This window comes from Myotis brandtii, unplaced genomic scaffold (genome assembly GCF_000412655.1).
Source record: "Myotis brandtii unplaced genomic scaffold, ASM41265v1 scaffold744, whole genome shotgun sequence".
NCBI classification, from domain to species: domain Eukaryota; kingdom Metazoa; phylum Chordata; class Mammalia; order Chiroptera; family Vespertilionidae; genus Myotis; species Myotis brandtii.
Genome location: NW_005370965.1, coordinates 1725275 through 1744583, shown reverse-complemented (window position 1 = coordinate 1744583; position 19309 = coordinate 1725275). Strand labels below are relative to the sequence as shown.

The 19309-nt window shown below is 36.4% G+C and overlaps 1 protein-coding gene across 2 annotated transcripts in view; it reads left to right on the top strand.

Annotated features, from left to right (window-relative positions):
- The window catches only part of PSMD1 (proteasome 26S subunit, non-ATPase 1), a 95714-nt gene that overhangs the window by 60906 nt on the left and 15499 nt on the right, over positions 1–19309 (top strand). Inside the window, exons 17-20 of one of the 2 annotated variants that reach the window (XM_005882970.2) lie at positions 4965–5079; positions 9287–9403; positions 16614–16716; positions 17365–17534. In XM_005882970.2, coding sequence (XP_005883032.1) covers positions 4965–5079; positions 9287–9403; positions 16614–16716; positions 17365–17534 — 505 coding nt within the window. The remainder of the gene's footprint in view (positions 1–4964; positions 5080–9286; positions 9404–16613; positions 16717–17364; positions 17535–19309) is intronic. The other variant, XM_005882971.2, reaches the window with a different exon arrangement.

The window sequence follows — 19309 nt, the reverse complement described above, 5'->3', positions numbered from 1 at the left end:
TTCCAGCAGCTGAGAGGACTGGGCACCGCCATCTTTGTGATGGAGTGACGGTTAATTTGCATATTTCCCTTTTATTAGGGTGACTGACAGAGCGTCTAATGAAATTAAAGACTTGGTGTATTTTTTTTATTTTATTTTATAGGTATCTTTCCTTCTCTTGCCTTTCCTTGCCCCTCTCTCTTCCCCACTCCTTGCAGTTTGTTGAAGAAACCACATCATCATTACTGTCATTTCCCACAGTATGGATTTTGCTGATTGCAACCTTATGTATAATATGTGTATGTTGGTCTTCTGTATTTTCTTTAAATTGATAGTTGGTTCAATTTCTCTCTCCTCTCTCTTTGGAGAGGTAGGGCTAACAATGTACAATAAGGTCTAATTGTTTCTTGTTTTATGAAGTTTGTAGTCATTGATCATTGAGATCCATTAATTCATTCCAAGTTGCAAAATGATGATGACATGATTTTATCTTCTATTCATTTATTAACCATTACTTTTTTAAAGTTTCATATATACTAGTACATGCAAGTAAATGTTTGCATTCTGATCATTGCTTAGAAAGATTCTATTGTCCTTTAAGAGCTACCTGCTGAAAATGGAAGTAAACAAAGAATATTATGGTTTGTACTTTTGAGGAGATTAAATGTCTAAGCTAATTTGTTAAAGAATGTGTCCTTCCTTAACACTTTCCTGAAGATTGTTTCAGAGTTGGAACTGTTATTCGACTGAGAAATCTACAAGAATTTTTTATGTGCTTTTGAGTTTATAGCCCTCACAACCTATTTTAGTCTTTATGGTAATCAACTAGGTAAAGCTCCCAGTGTTTGTGTTCCAGGCAACATTCTTTTTCCTAAATCTCATGAAGTTGTCAATGCCCTATTCTAAGTATAATTTTTAACAAGTGAGGATCATAAAGTACTAGTAAAATGTAGTTTTAAGATGCATTTATGATAAGCACTTTGCTGTGAATCTGTTTCCCCTGTAATATTCTGTCCTTGCTTAAAAAACAAGGGGCTAAGTGTTCTGTATGCCAAAATAAGAGTCCAAACTATAGCATACTAGTAACCAAATTCTGGTTCTGACCCAAAGACAAGTTCAGTTATATGTCTAGATTTCAGTAATTATAGTATAGTGTTATACTACTAGAGGCCCGGTGCACGAAATTCGTGCCCTTGGGGGGGCGGGGGGGGGTGTCCCTCAGCCTGGCCTGCACCCTCTCGCAGTCCGGGCTCCTTACTGCCCGCCTGCTCGCTGCTCCTTACTGCTCGGCTCACTGCTCCTTAGTCCAGCCGTGAGCCCAGCTTCTGGCTGAGTGGCGCTCCCACTATGGGAGCACACTGACCACCAGGGGGCAGCTCCTGCGTTGAGCATCTGCCCCCTGGTGGTCAGTGTGCATCATAGCGACCAGTTGTTCTGGTTCTGCTGTAAAGGTCGCTTAGGCTTTTGTTCTATAGATACCACACCACCAGCTCTCGCCAGCATGCATTAACTAGAGCAGATATCATTTAATGGATAAAGCAGTTAAGGTTCAGAGAGATGTAGTGATTGCCACTCTGTTAATAAATGTCTGCACTAGCATTCACATCTGGGTCTTTCTAATTCCAAGCCCATGTTCTCTCTACCACAGCTGAAGGCAAGGAGGAAAAGAGGAGGAAGGATAATTTAAGAAATCACTGTATTATTTCCAGTAAGAGATGATCTGGGTCTGAAACCTGCAATGGAAACAGAAACAAGATTTAAGGGTTTCACTTGACTTGGTAGCAGATTAGATGTGGGGAGTGAGGGATTAAAATGATTGAAGGTGTGAGTTTCTTGGGTATATAGATGAATGATCATGGTGGGAGAAGCAATTTAAGGGAGGCATATTCCTTATTCCTTTTTCTGTATGTCGATTGAGGTGTTTGTAATGTATTTAGTTAATGATATTCAGTAGGTACTTAGAAATTTAGGGTGCTGCTCAGATTATTTGGAGTCTGTTGTTGATTTTAGAGTGGGAGAGAGAGAGAACCATCTATCTGCTGCCTCCTGCCCTGACCGGGAATCAAATTGGTACCTCTCAGTGCATGGGATGATGTTCAACCAACTGAGCCACACCAACCAGGACAGGGGTGGTGAAGAGGATAATCTTAATTCCTGTACCATTGTGTTAATCATGTGGTACTTGCCTAATGAAAATTATAAATTCATAATTTTACCAAGGGACTACCAGAGATTTATGGCCACACCAAATTCCCATTGTGATGGACCCCAGGTTCTTAGAACAGTGTTTCTGCCTATATATGTATATTGCTGTACTTTTTGCTCCCCTGGAGAAGATAAATTAGAAAAAGGCACCATTTTTTTTTTTTTTAAGAGTTAGGAAGGGAGAGGGGTAAAGAGATAGAAACATCTATGAGAGAGAAACATCATTGATCAGCTGCTTCCTGCATAGCCCCTACTGGGGCTTGAGCCCGCAACCTGTGCAAGTGTCCTGACTGGGAATCAAACCGGTGACCTCTTGGTTCCTGGGGCGATGCTCAACTGTTGAGCCACACCAGTTGAGCAAAGACACCATATTCTTGATAGCATCTTGATTTATTAATATGATTTAACATTGAGGTTGCAGGAAATATTCAATTAAAAAATGGTAGTTAATAGCCAGTATGTTGAAAGAATGGAATTCGTATGTGCAGTTTATGGTCGGATGATGTGGCAATGACATGTGCATATGCCCTTGCACAATTCCTACTCTGTGGAAGGTTTGTACAAATAGTAACGTTGGCAAGATGACTATTAGCTACAAGCCAAGAAATTTTATTGAAATTACAAATCAGAACTTAGTTACCTGTTCCAGTGTGTATTGTACTTTTTAAAAGCAGCCTTCCCTAGACCTATATTTGCTCTCCCTACTGGGAACTTCAAAGCACATAAAATTCAGAGACACTCAGCCCTTATCAAGTAACACTGACAGGGACTTGTTAACTCTACCTTCTTTTAATATCTAGCTGAATTATAAAATTAAGGGAGAAGAGGAACACTGAAGGGCTTGATTATTTTTCCCAGTGGTTAACCATTAAGCTTTGAAGCTAGTAGAAAATACTTGTTGGTTAAGTCTCTAAATATAAATTTAATTTGGCTCCCTTTGTCTTTTACTAAGTAATAAAATAAAAATTATTTTATTTTTAGTGCCTAGCACTGTGCTAATAATTTATGGAAATATAGAAGACACTCTCAGCTCTTGGCCCTTGAGACATGTGCAATCTTGTTTGTCCGAGAATTTGGGTATCAAACCATGGACAGAGCTTTAAGTTCCTAGCCTAATAGGAGTTAAATAAAAGTTAAATGCTGGTGCTGTCAACTACAGTTGCAGAATAACTGTCCAACAGTCTTTTTGGTGTAATATCACTTTAAATTTCATTTTTATTTCATAGGAACATTTCTCATTGAAGCCATAGAATTTTTGTTAAGTGGAGCAGACCTTATAGAACTTCTACTCCCATTCCTTTTTGCAGGGGAAAGGGACCCCAAAGTATTTGGTTAATTGAACCTTAATCTAAATTATCCCAACTATTTGTAGACAAAACAGGAACTTAAATATGGGTTTTTTACTCCATGGCTTCCTCTTATATAACTTACTATTTATCTCAATGTTCATATGCTATTACCATATTTTTAGTTATTTGCCCATTTGTTTTTTATATTATTCCTGCAGAATAGGAGAAAAAAATTATCTCTAATTACAGAAAGGAAAATGTAATTGACTTGCCTGATGTCATGTTTTAAAAAATTAACAAAGCTAGGACTAGAACCCAGATCTTGTTAGTATATTCCATATTGTTGCCGTTATTATTATTTCCAAGTTATTCATACTAGGAAACTTTGTCAAACTGAGAACATTTTTAAGAAAGGTTAATGGACTCTATTATAGGGGGAAATAATCCAACCTTCCCTTATAGCAAAATTCCACTTTTATAGACAGTTCTCATAACCTTGGCTCTGCTCCATTTGAAATTTGAATTTACTAATAGCTGGAGTTTGAGGCTAGAGAACAATTCCAGCATTGAATTATAGCTTTGAATTGGTCTATAGGTGATAACTGCTTTCATTCACAATGGGATAGTCTTTGTTTAAAATGTTATTGAAATGTAAATGTGGATAGTATTTTTTTAACAAACTTTATTGAAGTGTGATGTACTTCTGAAAACGTGTTCATAATCATTGCCCTACAACTTGATGAATTTTCACAGCTGAATACACCTTTATAACTAGTACATAATTCAAGATCATTACCAGCCTGCCATAAACTCTCCTTACACTCTCTTCTTCTAGTTACTACCCCTGTCCTGCTACCCCTCAAGGGTACCACTATAACAAGAGTCGTTTAGAGGTCAGAGACTTCATTAGTCAAGGTTGTCCTGTTTCTTTTTTGCAAACATACGAAGATGACAAAAGAACAATTTCTCTACTTCTTATCAACATAAAAGACAGAAAAATCAGAATTTCCTCATTATCAAAGCTTATTTATTAGTTTAATATTCAGCCAGGATAATGCTGGGGGATTTAAATCTTTCATGCAGTTTTGGAAACATCCTAGAATCTCTATAAATGACGTCTTCTGAAACAAGACACAGAGAGTAAGCAGGAAATATAAGAATATGGGTGTAGAGCAAGAAGTGTGTGCCCCTCAGGTCCCCATGGTTAGTCCCGATTATGGAGGAGGCACCAGGAATGACTAATTCTGTGAGGCGGAATTGTGGTTGAGGAATCACTGATACATTCCTCTTTCTTTGCATATATTCTCTGGATATTGAAGATAGATTTCTAATATCAATAATTCTAATTCTGTAGATTTTTAATTCTTTAATTTCTGTGTTAAATATAGCTATTGTTTCTCATAACTTTAAAAAAAATGGTTAAAATTCTCCCATCTTGATTTAAAATGTGTTATGTATAACACTGTCTTCACTTCCTCTGTTTCTTATCAGGACCCCTGAACAGTGCCCCAGCGTTGTTTCATTGTTGTCAGAGAGTTATAATCCTCATGTGCGTTATGGAGCTGCCATGGCCCTGGGCATCTGCTGTGCTGGTACAGGAAACAAGGTAAAGCCCAACAGCAATGGGATCAGTTCTTTCCTGGCGCCAGACTGTTTTCCTTCACAGAAAGGTTTATGTAACAGCTGTAAAAATACAAGAGTGGTGTGATCTGTAAGACTTGCCTCACAAAGCTTCCCAGAACTTCATTACTTTACTGTTCTGGATGGCTCAAAGCCATTTAAGAACAAACTACCACATTATACAGGTGGCTGTAATGGGAAAAATGCTGTTGACTTTGGTTATTTTACATGTCTAATTTGCAGAATTAGTATTGTGGAAATCAAGGTTCTCGTATGAGGCCACCAATTCAGTTTTATTCCTTTGGTTTGATTTTTTGTTGTTCTTGTTGTTTTAATTTTTATTAAATTTATTGGGGTTGATTTGGTTTAAACAAATTATTTTATTGCTATTTGCCTATTTTCTCCTCATGAACTTAACCTGATATTTGTTAAGCCCTCCAAAGTGACAGAGTTAGGTTAGGCAAGTTGATGATTTGAAAACACAATTCATGAGATTCATAAAGAAATGCATTGTCATTGCTTAAATAACAAGTGTTGTGTTTTGTTCTTTTTTTCACAGCAATAACATATCAAATTTTATCTTTTATAACACACATGCCCATAGCTTAGTGAACTTTCTTTTAATAGGGTTGGCAGGTGTGTGTGTGTGTGTGTGTGTGTGTGTGTGTGTGTGTGTGAGAGAGAGAGAGAGAGAGAGAGAGAGAGATTGATTATACTACCAGAGTCTTTACATCAGAGGGAAGAAGTCAGTTTTTTACCATCTATTGTTCAAACTAAAATAAAACAAAGTATAGCTATTCATTTATTGATTGACTTCAGTAATTAAATTGTAATTTGCTTTACTTTTTCTCTAAGAAGTGTATTATTTTTAGATAATAATAACTTCTTCTAACCATATAAAGCATAATTGAAGCTAGGGATTAAAATAGGCATTTTTACTACATGTAGCAGGAATTGTGTAAAAATTTATGGCAACATCCCTTTCCAGTATCCTCAATTCTCTCTCCTTACCCTGCTTTATTTTTCTTCATAGCACTTATCACCACCTAACATATTTTTACACCTATTTTATTGATTGTCTGACTCCTCTCCACTGAAATGTCAAGTTCCTGGGAACAGTGTGTTCACTGCTAGAATCTAAAGTCAGACCTGGCACATAGTAGACTTTCAGTAAATATTTGTCACATGAATGATAGAGGGAAGATCATTTAAGGATTTGATGGTGAACAAGTTGGACATGGTCTCTGCCCTCACGGAGTTTAATTTTTTTTAAATGTTTTCATTTCTTTTGGGTGAGAAATTTTTATATGAGAACTAGAGGCCCAGTGCACGAATTCGTGCATGGGTGGGTGAGGGCGGCTGTGGGGAGGGGCCCTGGGAGGTTGGTCAGCTGCAGTGTGCATCATAGCGACCAGTTGTTCTGGTCATTCCAGTTGCTTGGCTTTTATATATATATATAGATGAATCTTCAATTTTATTAGAAATGTCATTGGTTATATAAAGTGCAGTTTATAGAAATTGGCCTTCATATAAGTTAAATGTCTTACTAAGTATTTCCCCCCTCAGGTCTTTAATAGACATTTATGTCAAGCCTCATAAGTTAAATGTAAATTAGACTTTTGTTTTCTTTCCAGATTATTTTAAACTTAATATCTTGGAGCAAATCTTCTTTGAGACACAGCATCTGATATGTTAATTCAATTAAAAAATTTTATACAAGTCTGCTTTACTTCTAGTTTGTATGATCTTCATATCAATACATGTCTGAAATTTGGTGCTTTGGTTTTGTTTCTTAAAAACCTGAAACATCTGTTTATGCTAAAATATATCTTTGATGTTATATCACACTAGAGGCCTGGTGCATGAAAACCGTGCGGGGGGGGGGGGGGGGGTCCCCTCAGCCCGGCCTGCACCCTCTCACAGTCCGGGAGCTGTCGGTCAGACATCCTTAGTAGTGCCACAGACACAGAGGTGGGAGAGGCTCCCACCACCGCCTTTGTGCTCACCAGCCATGAGCCCGGCTTCTGGCTGAATGGTGCTCCCTCTGTGGGAGCGCACTGACCACCAGGGGGCAGCTCCTGCATTGAGCGTCTGCCCCCTGGTGGTCAGTGCATGTCATAGCGACCAGTCGTTCTGCCATTTGGTTGATTTGCATATTAGCCTTTTATTATATAGGAGACCTCAAAAGCCAAGTTAGTGTCTTTTAACTTGCAAGTTGGAAATTTGGTTATATTTTTATCATGACTACTTCATAAACTATATTGACAATATATGAGTTTGAAAAACTCTGCACACTGTCATTACAGTTTTTAATGAAGTGGGAGAAAGAAAACATCTGGTATGTGTAATATTGTTAATAGCTCTCCTTTTTTAATATATATATTTTTTAATTGATTTCAGAGAGAGGAAGTGAGAGGGAGATAGAAACATCAGTGACAAGAGAGAATAATTGATGGTCTTCCTCCCGCACACCCCTTGTTGGAGATCAAACCCACAACTGGAGCATGTGACCTGACTGGGAATCAAACTGTGGCTCATGGGTTGACGCTAACTCTCATTTTTAAAAACAAATAAATACAGTCGTGCATCATATACTGATATTTGGGTCCTTAACATTAAAATGAAGCTGAAAAATTCCTATCACCTAGTGATGTCGTAACTGCCATCAGTAAGTGTGCCACACATTACTCTTGTGTTCGTGGTGACACTGGTATAAACAAATCTACTGCACTGCCAGTCATATAAAAGTACAGCACATACAATTAGAGTAGCAGGCTATACCATCTGCTCTTTAATGTAAGTGCTCTTTATGATGTTCACACAATGATGAAATCACCTAACTGCGCATTTCTCAGAATGTATCCCCAACCTTAAGTGGCATATAACTTTAAATCCACATCTAAAGAAATCTAACGTCATTTTCCAAAAAAAAAAATTCAATTTATTCTTTCTTTCCTTGACCTTGGAAGAAATAATATTTGAGAAATTGCATACGTATTAAGAAATAAATTTGATAATCTTGTAAATCCCTTTTCTCTTTTCCTCCAGGTTTATACCTAAGAACCTTATAAGGGATGTTAAAAAGTGGCACTTAACAAAGGGTGTTAATGTTCTACAGGGTGTTAATAGAAGTTACTATATGAGGAAAAGAGTTCTTAGTAACATTACTATGGACAAATACTGGGAAAAACAAAAGTTCCAGTGGTTTCTTTAACATCCCACATCACTTTATGTGCCTGGAGCTTTTGTACATTCCTAGAACCTTTGATATGATATATACATTTGAATCTGTAACAGGAGGTATGCAGGAACTCCCACGCATATTTAATCAAGAAATCCTTTTTTCATAGTATTGATCACATTCCGAAGGATATGATATTGAGGAAATCCTGGTAAACAGTTTGGAAAGTCCCATTCATTATATGTGGTCTTGTGAAGTGTAACCATGAAATCCATTCTAGTCCTATTTTTAAATTTTTTACCATGCTACTAGCAAGTAAACTCTTTTTTGTTTTAGAAGTTTATCTTTGTTTTTTGTTTTGATTTAGTGGGGTTTTTTTTTTTTTTTAGTTGATTGTGTTTTACTTTATCTTTATTGTTGCAAGTATTACAGATGTCCCCCCATTAACCTCCTCCACCTGTTCCCACCCCATCTTGTAAAATTATCTAAGACATTGCCATACCCTGGTATTTGAAGGAAGTTGGATACTTAATACAGGTTTTGGAGTCAGACTGACCTCAATTTGCTACTTATGTGACTTTGGGCAAATTACTTAACATTTCTAACTCTCAGTTTCTTTGTTTATAAAGATTATTTGGTGTTGCTATTGTTATTTTGTTTTTGTTTTATTTTTAGGTTTAAGAGGATTATCTAGGATAACGTCCATAAAATACCTACCACTGTGCCTAGGAAATAATGGGTGCTTTATCAAACATTAATCATTTTCTCTTTGTTTTTGACCTCTTTTACCTCAAAACAGGAGCAGTCATGTTCTACAAGCTTCCTTTTCACATACCATCAGTTATATTGAAACTTAAAGCATACTCTGTTCTGAACTGTGCATCCAGTTTGTCTTAAATTAACTTGTTCTTACAATGTCAGATGAAGATAGTTAACTTAGAATGCAGTAACTAATTTGTAAACCCAACTATATGAACTTTATTTAAGGGTTGTTGTTTTTTAATGCTTTCAGGAAGCAATTAATTTGCTAGAACCAATGACAAATGACCCTGTGAACTATGTGAGGCAAGGAGCTCTCATAGCTTCAGCTCTCATCATGATCCAGCAGACTGAAATCACTTGTCCAAAGGTGAGCAAACAAAACGAGACTCTAGAATACAGCTGGTTCAAGCTTTCCTTTAGGAACTTACCTCCTTTTGAGGACATTTTTACCTCAAATGTGGTGAACACTTAACTCATAGAAAGCCAAGAGATAGGAGAATGGGAAAACTTTTAAATATATAATACTCTTTAAATGCATTTCTTACAGATTTATGGTCACTTTGTTAATTCAACTATATAACCATACTTGAAAAATAGAACTCGAGTTCACGAAATCATAAAAGTCAACTTTAATTTTTGTCTCCTTTACTGTCCTTTTAAAATCTATTCAGTGAGATAACTTGTTCCTCTGATGCAGGATGTAAACTCAGGCAGTACATACAATTTCAGTTTAGAAATGACATTGCCCTCTTGTGTAATCTCCTGGACAGGATTTCAGATGACTTCAGGACAGCTATCTTTTCCCTCTTGACCCACATCTGTCCAAAGAAACACCCCTGAATATGTTGCTCTTCTATGTAGGTGGAAGTATAATAATAGCCTTTCAGTGCAGCTTTGCCTGCTCTTCCCTTTGTCTCTCTCATCCTCTTTCCCTCTCTATTTCCCTCCCACCTTCCTTCTTCCCTACCATCCCCCGCTAGTCCCTCAGTCAATAGCTAATGCCTCTCACTTTATGTGCCAGATGTCAGTGCACAGTGACTGCTGTTCATATTAAGCAGTCCATGTGGTCCCTCTGAAGCCCATTTTGTTGAGAAATAGAAAATGCATAGGTCTTATTTACATGTGCTAAAAATTACCATGTTTGATATATATTAAATAGATGTGATAGCTAGTGCAATAATTTCAGATCTTTTCATTCTTAATTTAAAATTAGGGCAGTTAACAGCCTCATATTAATCCTGCTCTCATATGAGAAGCAGTCAAAAAATTGACAACAGAGAAAAAAAAAAAACATTAGTATATTGTCTTTTGCCCTATCAAGCAGATGTTCAGCATCATTCTTTTTTTTCTTTTTTTTTTTTAAATATATTTTTATTGATTTCAGAGAGGAAGGGCGAGGGAGAGATAGAGACATCATTGATGAAAGAGAAACATTGATTGGCTGCCTCCTGCACGCCCCCTACCGGGGATGGAGCCCGCAATCCCAGCATGTGCTCTTGACCAGAATCAAACCCAGGACCCTTCAGTCTGCAGGCTGGTGCCCTATCCACTGCGTTAAACCAGCATCATTCTTTTCAGCAAAATAGGTTAATATGAGGGATGGGGATAAAAGAGAAAAATTTCCAGAACTCCTTGATTATTCATTCTTATTTTATGGAACTTTATTTAATAGGTTTCACATCCTGAGCAGTTACTATCATTTTTGTTTCCTTTTCAGTGCTTCTCTCTTTGTCAAAATTTCAAGACATCCAAAAATTACATTATTGCAGATAGAATCAGTCTTCTCATCTGTTTTAATCATTGTCTTCTAGAGCATAAACATTTTTTCACACAGGCCACATTTCTTTCTGGTTTTTCTTTTAAATATAGCAGTTATGAATAGCTTTTGCATTTTTTATTTTTGCTTTTGACCTTCTGCTGATCTTTATCAGTTGGAGGTTATCCAATTGAGTAATATAGCACTAGAAGAAGAAAGTTTAGGCCATGGAATATACTTCCCCTAATGGTAATATACAGATATTTATTCACTTTGACCTCACATGTCAGTTGCACATTATTTGTATTGTGAACAAGATGTTTACCATCTTCCCATTTCTACTGTAGGATGTTTTTTGTTTATTTGTTTATTTGTTTTGGTTAATCCTCACCCAAGGATATTTTTCCATTTATTTATTTATTTATTTTAGAGAAAGTAGAAGGGATGGGGGAGAGAGAGAAAGATCAATGTGAAAGAAACACATCAATTGGTTGCCTATGGCATGTGGCATGACCAGGGCCAGGGATTGAGTCTGCAACCGAGGTACATGCCCTTGACCGGAATTGAACCCTGGACCCTTCAGTCCAAGGGCTAAAGCTCTCTCCACTGAGCCAAACCAGCCAGGGCATCTGCTGTAGGATTTCATAATCATAAGCTCTGTACCAATAATGGCAGAGTCCTTTGGAATAGGGAGGGATTGGGTAGGGGAGACTGTAGTTTGAGAAAACATTCAACTATTTATTCTAATAAATAAAACTTTTTCATTTTTAGAAAAAGTACAAAAATTCAGCAGTTTAAATAATTAGTATTTTTAAATCATTCTATAAAATATTGTTGAGCCAAGTCTTATTAGCTCATGTAAATACATGGGGTACACTTCCATCCTCAGGTTGTATCACAATCTTGGGTATTGATTAAGAATGTTGAAATACAGTAACAGCTAATTGTCCTTGCCATTAATATAAACTCAGTGGGGAAAGTCAAGTTTGTACCCCCACAGACTACAAAAACAAAACTGTGTATGCAGTATAAAAATCAAATGTTCTTTGCTCTGGCCAATGGGACTCAGTGGTTAGAGCATTAGCCCTTGCACTGAAAGGTTTGATTCCCCGTCCTGGATTGCAGGATCGATCCCTAGCCCCATGGGGGTGCATGTGGAAGGCAACCAATCTGTCTATCTCTCTTACATCAATGTTTCTCTTCTGTCTCTCTTCCCCTGCCTCCCTCCCTTCCACTCTGAAAAGCAATGAAAAAATATCCTGGGGAGTGGAGACATTAAAATTCTCTCTCATTGTTTTCTGCTATTAACATGTGATAAAAAGCTTTGTGGACTATAGTTTCTATCATTTCTATCTGATAATTGCTAATAAGACAACATTGACAGTTCATTTGGAGTGGTATGTAACATTTTGCTGAAAAGAAAAAGCTGTTAACAAGCTTGAATAGAAGTTTTAAAGGCTACAAAGTCCTAGTTACAAGGTTGTAAACCAGTACATGCAATAAAGTGGAAACACCTTGAAATATAAAATTAAGTGTTAATTTCATCAAAACTATAGCCCCTCCTCAAAAGAATTCAGAAGGAACATATTTCAGATATTTTGTGAGATTTATAATTGACATTTCCAAAGGAAATACTTTTATGTAATCAGGATACAGGTCACATTCTTTTACAGAATGCCATCTTAACACTTAGCTCTACATTGTAGTTCTAGTTGAAGTAACTCCAGTACATCTTTGCTTTTCCTCTGCCAGTTTTTTGCTTGCTCAGTCTCACAAACATATACCCAGCAACATGCATACATCCTGGGTGATTACAAACTCAATTTAGGAAGCCCTTTGATCAGAGGCTCAGAACTATTTAACTAGAATAATGTCCTTTGGACATAAACAGGAATAGGTCCTTGGAGCTGTTTTCTCCCAGGAACCCAACTCTGCTTTTTATGACGGATCTGACTTTTGTTTTTTCTTGTGACATGGAATCTATCTTTAGCAGTTATTTGAATGTGTATATAGAATCAGATAAAAATACTAATGTATAAGAATGGATCTCGTGCTCCTCCTCGCCTAATATCATCTGTCCTCTGGTCTGCTATAAGGAAACTTCACCCACCACTGAGAAGATACCCTTTCTTGAAGTAGGATTATATTTGGTCAAGCTTGATAAGCTTTTAAGGTTCTAAAATAAACCCCAGTTTGGGTAGATTAGGCTTTTGTGAGCTATCATGGTAACCTAGAAATATTTCTGTAGAGAAATGTGTGAACTTTTTTATATGATGAAATTATAATCTTGAAATTTTAATTTTATATGCTAATATTTTACAGCATAACACATTTGTAAATAGTAATCTATAGTATACTGTTGCCTTAAGATAGGGACTTGAACTCTAACAGTGTAGGTAGTAATATAAAGAAAGGGCTACAAGCAACTACCATGAGCAACATATTAATAAAATTGAGAAGGAGCTGAAATTATTATTTGGGATATTGATAATGGGGAAATCATGAAAGCACTGACAGAAATATCTTGAAAGAAGAATAAAGAATTTTTATTTTAGGTGTGTTGAGTTTGATATGATAGTAAGTCTGCTGGACTTAAAGATGAGAGCATAGCAAAAGAGTCAGAACTAAAGAAAGAGATTTGGAAACTAGCCACAGAGAAATTTTAAAAGTGCATAGCTCTTTATCTACAATTCAAAAAGCTCTAAAAACTAAGAGGTTTTTTAGTTTTTAAGGACTCATTTGGCTGTAAAACCTGACCCAATCAATATGAACTCATTTGTAACCTTTATTCTGTTTAGTGTTAATATTCAAGCATTTTGCTGCTTCAGAAACATTAATTTGTTTTATTATGGGACATTGCCTCCACACTATACTCTGAGTATTGCTTAATATATAGTGCATGTACCATGTTAGCTTTCTAAATTCTGAATTCCAAAATTCATCTGGCCTCAAGTATTCTTCGAAGGAATTAGAGACCTGTAGTTTAAGTTATAACAGCAGATGTAATAGAAAGAGAAAAGAAAATAAAGGAAAAAACTCCCAAACTGATCCCTCATGGGCAGCTATAGTTCTATATTCAGGAAAATAGAAAAAAAATAGAAAAGACGAGATATAGCCAGGTGATGAGTACCAGCAAAAATGACTCCCAAGAAACTTCATTCCCTTCTTCCCATTCTTTATTTTTTCTCTGACATCTAAGAGTGTTTTCCCTCCAGTAGTATAAGGTTTAGAGTTTAAAACAGGGTGAATACTAAAAATTCATTAATTTGGAGAAGGTAGATTTAACTGTCTCTTTTCTGTGAGATTATAATACTAGAGGCCTGATGCATGAAATTCGTGCCAGGGGCTCAGCCCCCACCGCCTTGGCGGCTGCCGCTGCCTCAGCCCCCACCACCACAGCTTCATCCAGAAGGTGTCCAGAAGGACGTCCAGTGTAACTAGCATATTACACTTTTATTATTATAGATAAGATGGGAAATTAATGTGATTCTTTTCCTACAAACTCTTTCTTATATGGGGGGGGGGGGCATACTATTCATAATAATGAAATTATTGAGTTGGAAAATCCTGATCCTAGCCCTAATTGCAGTTAGGTGTTTGTGATCACAAGTAAGCCAGTAATTTCACCTATTTTACTTTAGCTTTCACATTTGTAAAATAGAGGGAGTACACCAGATGATCTTGAAGTTGACTTCCAAATTTAAGATATTATCCTAACCTACAAAAATAATAATAATTTATGAGGAATCATAATAATGAGATTAAACTACTGCTACATAAGTAGTAAAATGTGAAGAAAAAATTTTAAGTGATTAAATACTAGTTTTTTAAAGTAGTATACTTAATATTAATTAGATAGCCCATTATGTATTTGCATTGATTTTTTTTAAATCCATCTTTCAGTTCACCAGAAGTTTTCCTATTGTTTTAGGTGTAATTTTATATTTATTTATTTTTTTTTAAAAATATATTTTATTGATTTTTTTACAGAGAGGAAGGGAGAGAGATAGAGAGTTAGAAACATCCATGAGAGAGAAATATCGATCAGCTGCCTCCTGCACATCTCCCACTGGGAATGTGCCCACAACCAAGGTACATGCCCTTGACCGGAATCGAACCTGGGACCCTTCAGTCCGCAGGCCAACGCTCTGTCCACTGAGCCAAACCGGTTTCGGCTATATTTAAATTCTTCCTTATAATGTACATACTGTGCTTTGTCCAGTATTCCTTTTTATAAGTTCTTAAAATATTTTATAACATTCTTTACAACATAAAATTTCCATCCTATATAAGGTAACATAAGTGTTCATCTAAAAGAAGTTCACAGAAAAGGAAACAAAAAGAAAGAAAAAAAATGAAAGAAGTTCAGAATCAAAGGAATTTGACCTGCTGAACCAGAATAGAAGCATCAAAACTTAGACTTTTTAAAACTAGAAGGGACTTTTGTGATGATCTAATCATGCTGGGTTTTATAGTTAGAAAAAGTAAGACCCAGAGAAAGGAGTAGCTTACTAATGCTTATGTGCTTGGTAGTGGTAGTTAGTTCATTGTTTTTCATCACATTCTGTTGCTGCCTATGAATAATAACGAGAACCATGTTTAAGGAATATAATTTTTTAGCTGTATTTAGGTTACAGAGATAATAGAAGGACTGGTAGGATTCTGCCTCTGTATGGTAAGAGCCATGCTTATTGAACTATAAAATGCCTTTTATACATCTTTTCTTTTTTTTCATATAATCCTATAACAGCCATGTAAGGTAGATGCTGTGATGTCTGTAGCGATGAGGAAAAACAGACTCAGAAAAGCTAAGTACTTACCCAAACAGCTTATTAGAGCAGAGTTATTTATAAGCCAGCATTGTCTGATTCTATATTACTCTGCACTATCACAATGTGGCCTGCCAGGCCAAGATGAATGAAGAAGGGAAGAGATCTGAAAGACTATTTCATGCATATAAAGTCATCACATTAGGAAGCTCAAATTCAGTATATTCTGCTTTGGGCAAATTTGGGGAGCTCCATCATCATGTTCTTCTTGAACAAGCAGAATTCTTCCTGGGTACCTATCATTTGAAAAGCACTGGTGAGAAAACAGAGAACTGTAAGATGTGGAAGAAGTCTAAAATAGTTCACTTATTGTTATCCAAATCGTTTTAAAGGAATCACAAATACATTAAGAACATAATTTTATGAGTATTATTTTCTAATTATAAAAGTCATATATTAAGTTTAGAAAACGCAGAAAAGAATAAAGAAGCAAACAAAATTACCAGTAATCCCATCCTAAATGAGTCAGCACATGTTTGATTTTACTGTGTTCCTTTTCATAAGAGTAATTATTGTGACATGTCCTCAAAAAATTAGTGTTTATGCATAATGAACCTTTGCTGTATGTGTGAATATACTTAATCCAAAATATACCTCACACAACTTCACTGAAGGGTAGTTTACTTTAGGGTAGACCGGAAGGACCATGCCTGTTAAGAAATCTGTAAGGTTGATGGTAAGCAGAATAGCTGTAATTCACAGTGCAATGAAAGCCTTACTGTTGTATTCAACATTCCTTTGAGCCTGAGTCATTGACTGTGGAATGAGGACTGAAAACAGAACTGGTGCTCCCACACCAGAAAAGTCATAACACCATAATTTCAACCATAGAACTATGTTGCCTTCAAATATGGTCCATATTCCTCTCTTTGAATATTGTGAAATTCAGGACTCAAATTTCATTACCAATTGAGCAAATTGTTTTTTCCTGCTCTAAAATGACACAGCAAATGAGTAGAATTAGTCTATAATTCTTTCTCTTGTTCCTTCAGGTGAGTCAGTTTAGACAACTGTATTCCAAAGTCATCAATGATAAACATGATGATGTCATGGCCAAGTTTGGTGCTATTCTGGCCCAGGGAATATTGGATGCAGGTAAATGTTTTTAAGTCTTCCAGATATATTTATCGGTTTGCACTAAGCCTAATAAAATAACTGTATGATGTGGTAGAAATTGAGTCTGGGGTAAATTATTCATAGAAATAATTTAGCAGAGTGCATACTATGAGGATTTGAATCCCTTTGCCTTTACAGTACTAGCCATATGACCTTGAGAAGGTATTTCCCTTTCTCTATATCTGTTTTCTTGTCTTGTAAAGTCTACCTCATAGTATGTGAGAATTAAAAATACATGTAAAGCAATTAGAACAGAGCCTGTCATTTACTAAAGTGTTCAATTAGTGTTGGTTGTTGTTGTTTTTTTTAATTGTCTTAGTATATATTAGTTTTAAACAAGTTGAAATTGAAAAAATTTGGAGGAAAAATTATGTTTTAGACAAATTCTAGCAACCAAAAATGCCTATCTCTATAGAAAGAAAGTCTAGTTTTACCCTGAGTTCAGTTAAAATATAGCACTTTCAGTCTTAAAGACCCTAGATAGCTCACTGGCTAATTCCAGCAACTCCATATTAGATTTTATAAACTGTACTCTTAAAATAATCACCAAATGCTTCCCTACTACAGTACTTAAAAATCTTTATTATTGCCCTCCTAAATTCATGTTAATGGTTTCTCTTTCTACAGGTGGTCATAATGTCACAATCTCCTTACAGTCTAGGACTGGACATACCCATATGCCTTCTGTGGTTGGTGTCCTTGTCTTTACCCAGTTCTGGTTCTGGTTTCCTCTTTCACACTTCCTGTCATTGGCTTATACCCCTACCTGTGTCATTGGCCTTAACAAGGACTTAAAGGTATGTTTGTGAGACCTCAGTTTTATAGTGTATCTTCGCATTCTGTTCACTATCTACTCACAAATATTTTCATGAAATTTTAAGGATGAGTTAGTATCCCATCAGTACATATTTCGCCCTAACTGGTTTGGCTCAGTGGATAGAGCATTGGCCTGCAGACTGAAGGGTCCCAGGTTCGATTCTGGTCAAGGGCATATACCTTGGTTGCGGGCATATCCCCAGTAGGGGGTATGCAGGAGGCAGCTGATTGATGTTTCTCTCTCATCAATGTTTCTAACTCTATCCCTTTCCCTTCCTCTCTGTAAAAAATCAATAAAATACTTTTTTTTTAAATAAGATATTTCCCCCTTAAATTGAATCATCACCTGTTGAGTAGAATGTGTTGGTGGAAATTTTAAAAATCAATTCTTCTTACTAACTTTGTAACCTTAGGTAAATCAATTGAGAGGGAATGGTGAGGGAGAGGGCAAAATATAAAAATATGAAAAGGCTTTATAGATTACTCTGATTAACCTTATTAAAAATCTGGGAGCTATTGGATGATTTCATGCAGATAAATAATATGATGAGGTTTGCATTCTAGAAACATCATTCTGGTATCAATGGAAATTTGTTATAATAATCTGGGCAAGGAAGAAAAGGACCTAAACTAAATCTTAATAAGAAATGAAGGTTAATATGTTTTTATTTATTTCAGAGAGAGGAAGGGAAAGGGAGCGAGGGATAGAAACATAATGATGAGAGAATCATTGATATGCCTCCTGCATGCCCCCTGCTCCCCATCCCCCCACTGGGGATTGAGCCCACAGCTCAGGCATGTGCCCTGACTGGAAATTGAACTGTGATCTCCTGGTTCATGGGTTGATGCTCAACCACTGAACCACACTAGCTGGGCTCATCTTTTTTTAAAAAAAAAAATGGGGCTTGTGCTTAGGTCTTCTCAGTTCTATGGCTCTTCGATACTTTTTACTCTTCCATCCTCTCAGAGACCTGTTTGACCCTTAAATAATTTTATATCTGGTCATTACTGTTAAAATGTTGTATTAGGTTTTTAGAGTGGAAAAATTTTAGGCAAAAAGAAAAAACAATGGCTGATAGAGATTATTTCATTGAATTGATTTTTTTTTCCATATAGCTGTTCAGAAAATTACCCTTTAAGTGTTTCAGTATTAAATTACTCACATGTGTAAATATTGGGCAGTTTTATTTCTCAAAACAAGAATCTTTTGGTTTCCCAGTCCCTAACCTTTAACATGTGGTTAAATATATTGTAGAATCTTTAAGGACTTTTTCCTCTGACCCACAATTTTATGATCTCTATTTCTATTCTATATATACACTGAGTGGCCAGATTATTATGACCACCTGATGTTTGTAGGCAAATTAGCTATAATTTCGCGCTGAAGTTGCTAGAGGGCCAGATCATTATAAATGTCTGAATAGCACAACATACCTAAGTATCATTGCTGATCAGGTTCATCCTATCATGTTGTTGGCATATCCCAATGGAGATGTCTTCTTCCAACAAGACAATGCGCCATGCCACAGTGCTCGTACTGTGCAGGAGTGCTTTCAAGAACATGAGGGAGACTTTACCTTGCTTAGGTGGCCCCCACAATCACCAGATCTCAATCCAATTGAGCATTTGTGGGACGAAGTTAAAAGAGCCATCAGGCAGCTGGTTCCACAACCATCAAATCTCACAGAACTGGACAGTGCTATTCATCAGCCATGGTGTCAGATTCCTCGCATCACCTTTCAACATCTCATGGAGT